Source organism: Tarenaya hassleriana, unplaced genomic scaffold (genome assembly GCF_000463585.1).
Source record: "Tarenaya hassleriana unplaced genomic scaffold, ASM46358v1 Cleome2, whole genome shotgun sequence".
NCBI classification, from domain to species: Eukaryota; Viridiplantae; Streptophyta; class Magnoliopsida; order Brassicales; family Cleomaceae; genus Tarenaya; species Tarenaya hassleriana.
Genome location: NW_010965372.1, coordinates 2,867,344 through 2,873,638, shown reverse-complemented (window position 1 = coordinate 2,873,638; position 6,295 = coordinate 2,867,344). Strand labels below are relative to the sequence as shown.

Here is a 6,295-nt window from a genome sequence, read left to right as displayed (position 1 = left end):
GGTTAATGCCTTGGTTAGATCACCTCTATCCCTTCGGATTTGGTCTCTGTGTCCCTACATTTGCTTCATTTATCCGATTTGCTTGCTCTCTCTTCGATAATTTGCGAAATTTGCGAAATTGCATTCGTACCGTGTTAAAGTCTTGAATAGATAGAAAAAAGTTTTGAACTGTGTGACTCATGTGACTCACCCGTGACCCATGTGACCCGAAGCCATTTTTACACTGTGTGACCCATGTGACCCATGTGACCCGTGACTCAGTGGCACTTATAAAACACGGTCAAATCTCGATTTTAAAGTGTTAAAATAGATTATATAATGTTTTACAATGATAATATGGTATCTGCAAGTTAAATTCGTTAACAAAAGTAAGAGTTATATGAACATTAGTACAATTTGTTCATAAGTTGTCATGAAACACTAGTATCACTTATGTATTATATTTGTATGAATGATTTGAATATGAAAATTGAAACGAACATGATTTTAAAGTTGTTATTGATGTTAAAATCCATGATTAATCACTTAATAACCATGCCAAGTCACTAATTCGATAAATTCGACCCATGTGACCTATGTGACCCATGTGACTCACCTGTGACCCGTGACTTAGTGGCACTTATAAAACACGGTCAAATCTCGATTTTAAAGTGTTAAAATGGGTTATATGATGTTTTACAATGATAATATGGTATCTGCAAGTTAAATTCGTTAACAAAAGTAAGAGTTATATGAACATTAGTACAATTTGTTCATAAGTTGTCATGAAACACTAGTATCACTTATGGATTACATTTGTATGAGTGATTTGAATATGAAAATTGAAACGAACATGATTTTAAAGTTGTTATTGATGTTAAAATCCATGATTAATCACTGAATAACCATGTCAAGTCTCTAATTCGATAAATTCGACCCATGTGACCTATGTGACCCATGTGACTCACCTGTGACCCGTGACTCGGTGGCACTTATAAAATACGGTCAAATCTCGATTTTAAAGTGTTAAAATGGTTTATATGATGTTTTACAATGATAATATGGTATCTGCAAGTTAAATTCGTTAACAAAAGTAAGAGTTATATGAACATTAGTACAATTTGTTCATAAGTTGTCATGAAACACTAGTATCACTTATGAAATACATTTGCATGAGTGACTTGAATATGAAAATTGAAACGAACATGATTTTAAAGTTGTTATTGATGTTAATATCTATGATTAATCACTGCATAACCATGCGAAGTCACTAATTCGATAAATTCGACCTATGTGACCCATGTGACCCATGTGACTCACCCGTGACCCGTGACCCATGTGACCCGTGTGACCCGTGTGACCTGTGACTCATGTGACCCATGTGATCCATGTGACCCATTGGACTTATGTTTTTTCTTCTTTCTCATTTCCAAGTAAAAGTAAAAGTAAAATCCAAAATACGAAAGAGTTTACAAAAACTGAGTTTACAAATTATGAAAGAGTTCACAATAAATAACGGGTTAGTTATACACATTTTTACCATTACAAAATATATCGATAGCCAATTTTTTACGGATGAGTGGTATGGTCCCATCGCATATCGACATGAATTCTGTTCCCTTGTTCAAACCAGATATAAGTGCGTGCTCAATGAGGACTCCCGCAAGCGCCAAAATACGAAAGAGTTTACAAAAACTGAGTTTACAAACTACGAATGAGTTCACAATAAATAATAAGTTTACAAAATACGAAAGAGTTCACAATAATGGATTAGCGGTTAATGAGGACTCCCGCAAGCGCCATCTTTAACTGTGGTTCCCATTGTGCGTGGAATATATAGATGTTGGAACTGTGATTCTTTCTCGAAGTACATCCATTCATCCCGTGTTAATACTTCTTTAAGCGTCTATAGCATCTCATAGGGATAACACTTCATATTGATCTTCGAAAGAAAACTGAATGTCTTCGAATTTGTAGACAAATGGAAGCTGCAAAATAAAATAATTGTTCGTCATTATGATCTTTGTGACCTTGGACCTGTGACCCGTGACCCGTGTGACCCGTGATCCATGTGACCCGTGACTCGTGACCCGTGATCCGTATGACCTGTGTGCTCCTTGTGAGTCATATTATCTTGTTACCATATAAATCTATGTGACTCATATAACATGTGACCTACATGACCTTGCGACTTAGGAAAACATTAAACTTGCTAAGGTATTTCGAAATCCCACGTTCACACCCTAACTTTCTATTTCGAATTCCTAAAACCCAAATTATATATTTCAAAACAAAAAACCCTAACTTTATATTTAGAAATCTACTCTAATTTTCAATTTCGAAATCCCTAAACCCTAAATTCCTATTTTGAAATCCTAAAGTATCCAATAAGTTTAATAATTTTACTCAAGGATCAGGTCACAGAAGAAAAAAACGGAGAAGAATATGCAAAAAAACTTACCGTTTCTAATGGGAGATCTTTGTCCAACGATGACGAAGATGAACCAGTCTGAGATGCAGACGAAGACGAAGCAGAAGACACATGTGTTCTTGGATCCATGAGTGTTTGATTTTTCACACAAATCGCAAGAGAGATACCGAAATTATAAGGAAAATCGCCTCAGTTTCTGAAAATCATGAAAAAGAAATAGTAGTTCTTGAAATCGCACAAGAGAGAAAGAGAGTTTTCGAAATAATACAAGAGAGAGAGAGTTCAACAGAAGAGAGAGAGAGGGTGAGAGTTTATCGAGAGAAAGAGATGGGGATTTCTTTTTTTTAAAAAAACTGTCCTTTTTTAATTGAAAAGGTATGGTCTTTTTTGTCTTTCCCTTAAAATCTAGGGTTATTTATGTCTTTAACTCATTTAAATTTTTCTTTTTTTTAGATTTAATTTTTGGAGGGTAGGGTGTGAAGTAAGGATAGCATTTTAAGGGTATATTTGTCTTGAATGCACGAGAACCTGCCCAGGTTTCAATGGGACACCAAAATCGTATGGTTCAGCACTTGGAGGGTATTTTAGTCAAAGCTTACAAAAGTCGGAGACTTGCTTTAGCGTGGAAACGAATGCGTCGTTTTGACCAGAGAATGATCGCTGTTTTCTTGCTTCCCATTTGCTCTACTGCATCTGAAAATTCTCTACTTCCCCAACAAAGTTTCGCGGAATTGATAATCGGATTTTGATTGAGAAGCTGTATGTAAGGATTTGATTTTGGAGATTAGGATATTTATGTAAAAATTGTTTAGGGAGAAAATGTTGGTGCAGAGGAGATTAATGTGCTGGAGGAGAGTGTGGAAGTCGATGCAGGCTGTGATGGCGCATGGTTTGCTCTTCTCCTTCACCCTTCTTCTCGCTCTGAAGCTTGATCATGTCTTCTCCCATTCATGGTGGTCAGTTAATTGTTTCTTTCTTCTTTTTGTGGTTTTGTGACTTGACCTCTGTTTGGTTTCTCGGATAATCGGGAATTATGCCAGTTTATCTGGAAACTACGTTGAGTTTCTACCTTGGATCTAAGGCTTGTTAATGATTACGTAATATATTTGGACAGAAGTTTGAATTTTTCGGATTTAAGGTTGTAATGGAACGAGCTTTGAGTTCGTGGTACTGGGATCGTCTTCTAACTCCAATCCCTGTTTGGTTTTGTTGCTCGAATCCTTGTTTTTTTTTCCGACGAATCTGAAATTGAAAGTTGATCGTCTTTACCGTCTTAGGGTTCAAGACAAGATAGAGTTGTGACTTTCCAGTTCAACTGCTCTATTGTTCTTTTTTTTTTGGTTTACAGGATTGTATTTGCACCATTGTTGCTATTTCATGCTGTGGTTGCACGCGGTAGATTTTCCCTGCCTGCTCCATCAATGCCTCGTGATCGACATGTATGACAGTTTTCTCCGTCTCTTTCCTGTCTGTGTTATAACTTTCTTCGGTTAGCATGGTGGTAGTAACATGTTGTCCTGATCAAACATAAACTGAAAGATTCTTTGATTTGGTTCTTGTGGCAGTGGGCCCCGTTCCATTCGGTCATGGCGACGCCATTGCTTGTTGCTTTTGAGCTTCTGCTTTGTGTTCATCTGGAAGATAGCAATGGTTGATTCTATTATCTTCCATGAAAATCATGCTTACTAGTTGAATCTTCAAGTTCTTCATTATCTTTTGATAATATGTACTACTTATTCAGTTCTGGTTGTACCTCTGTTACAGTTGTAGACTTGAAGATCGTCTTCTTTCCCTTGCTTGCATTTGAGGTAGCAATTTTGATTGATAATGTCAGGTACTTCCTCTAAAGCCTTCAGCCCAATACCATCTTTTTCCTGGTTCATTTCTTCCTTTCAGTGACGAGTTGATTTTCTGTGCAGAATATGCAGGACGCTCATGCCTGGAGATGAGGAAACAATGAGTGATGAAGCCATATGGGAGACGCTTCCTGTAAGTTTATATTTCCACAACCAGAATGCCACAGAAAGTAGGAATATGATCTTTACATGAGGCATATCTGCAATATATATTTCTCTTTTCTTGCAGATTTATGCTCTGACGTGTCGTTTATTTTGTAGCATTTTTGGGTTTCGATATCGATGGTTTTCTTCATTGCTGCCACCACTTTCACTCTTCTGAAGCTATGTGGTACGTTACTGCTTTTTTGAGCAAATGTTCTATTCCATGCCCAGGGAGATAGGAATAGGATAGCTCTATATAGATTATACACACAATGCCTTCTTGTTATATCTTGTTTCAGCTTATTTTCTATCTGAATCTTTGATATCTCGGTTCTACGCATAGGTGATGTAGCTGCATTAGGATGGTGGGACTTATTCGTAAACTTTGGGTACATTTCATTTTTTTTTCTCTCTTCTTGGACTATCCTCTTTCTTCCCCTGAATTTCTCTCCGCCGTCACGGAAGATCTTCTTTCTCCTGTTCTACAGAATAGCAGAGTGCTTTGCTTTTCTTGTCTGCACAAAGTGGAGCAATCCATCAATTCATAGGTATTCACATATACCCGAACCTGGAACATCTCATATGATTGTGAGATACCTTGACTGGAACAGAGGTCTTGTCGTAACCAATGATGAAGACAATCAGGAAAACAACAGTATGTGCAGTCTCCAAGATATTGGCGGGCATGTTATGAAAATTCCTTTCATTACTTTCCAGATACTCCTTTTCATGCACTCTCTCTCTCTTCTGATTTGGTTGCCCTCTCTCTTCCGATTTGGTTGCTATCCCTTCAGATTTGGTCTCTGTGTCCCTACATTTGCTTCATTTATCCGATTTGCTTGCTCTCTCTTCGATAATTTGCGAAATTTGCGAAATTGCATTCGTACCGTGTTAAAGTCTTGAATAGATAGAAAAAAGTTTTGAACTGTGTGACTCATGTGACTCACCCGTGACCCATGTGACCCGAAGCCATTTTTACACTGTGTGACCCATGTGACCCATGTGACCCGTGACTCAGTGGCACTTATAAAACACGGTCAAATCTCGATTTTAAAGTGTTAAAATAGATTATATAATGTTTTACAATGATAATATGGTATCTGCAAGTTAAATTCGTTAACAAAAGTAAGAGTTATATGAACATTAGTACAATTTGTTCATAAGTTGTCATGAAACACTAGTAGCAGTGATTAATCATGGATTTTAACATCAATAACAACTTTAAAATCATGTTCGTTTCAATTTTCATATTCAAGTCACTCATGCAAATGTATTTCATAAGTGATACTAGTGTTTCATGACAACTTATGAACAAATTGTACTAATGTTCATAGTTTCAATTTTCATATTCAAGTCACTCATGCAAATGTATTTCATAAGTGATACTAGTGTTTCATGACAACTTATGAACAAATTGTACTAATGTTCATACAACTCTTACTTATGTTAACGAATTTAACTTGAAGATACCATATTATCATTGTAAAACATCATATAAACCATTTTAACACTTTAAAATCGAGATTTGACCGTATTTGACCGTATTTTATAAGTGCCACCGAGTCACGGGTCACAGGTGAGTCACATGGGTCACATAGGTCACATGGGTCGAATTTATCGAATTAGAGACTTGACATGGTTATTCAGTGATTAATCATGGATTTTAACATCAATTACAACTTTAAAATCATGTTCGTTTCAATTTTCATATTCAAATCACTCATACAAATGTAATCCATAAGTAATTGATGTTAAAATCCATGATTAATCACTGAATAACCATGCCAAGTCTCTAATTCGATAAATTCGACCCATGTGACCTATGTGACCCATGTGACTCACCTGTGACCCGTGACTCGGTGGCACTTATAAAATACGGTCAAAT

The 6,295-nt window shown here is 36.5% G+C and overlaps 1 protein-coding gene across 2 annotated transcripts; it reads left to right on the top strand.

Annotated features, from left to right (window-relative positions):
* Positions 1–3,012: 3,012 nt before the first annotated feature.
* LOC104811911 lies at positions 3,013–5,145 on the top strand. 2 transcript variants are annotated; one of them, XM_010538775.2, is made up of 9 exons: positions 3,015–3,366; positions 3,759–3,849; positions 3,976–4,060; positions 4,175–4,244; positions 4,330–4,399; positions 4,528–4,597; positions 4,754–4,799; positions 4,899–4,958; positions 5,056–5,145. In XM_010538775.2, exons 1-9 carry the CDS (start codon positions 3,230–3,232, stop codon positions 5,102–5,104), a joined length of 678 nt encoding a protein of 225 aa, XP_010537077.1. In that variant the 5' UTR covers positions 3,015–3,229; the 3' UTR covers positions 5,105–5,145. The 2 variants fall into 2 exon arrangements, with proteins under 2 accessions (XP_010537076.1, XP_010537077.1); XM_010538774.2 differs by having other exon boundaries at positions 3,013–3,366; positions 4,754–4,958.
* The last annotated feature ends 1,150 nt before the right edge of the window (positions 5,146–6,295 follow it).

Excerpts from the sequence above, each read along its gene's own strand:
- LOC104811911 (XM_010538774.2), top strand. The coding sequence starts at position 3,230 with ATGTTGGTGCAGAGGAGATTAATGTGCTGGAGGAGAGTGTGGAAGTCG. Across the intron at positions 3,367-3,758 it reads GTCTTCTCCCATTCATGGTG|GATTGTATTTGCACCATTGT; the intron begins GTCAGTTAATTG and ends TTTGGTTTACAG. Across the intron at positions 4,400-4,527 it reads CCATATGGGAGACGCTTCCT|CATTTTTGGGTTTCGATATC; the intron begins GTAAGTTTATAT and ends TTTATTTTGTAG.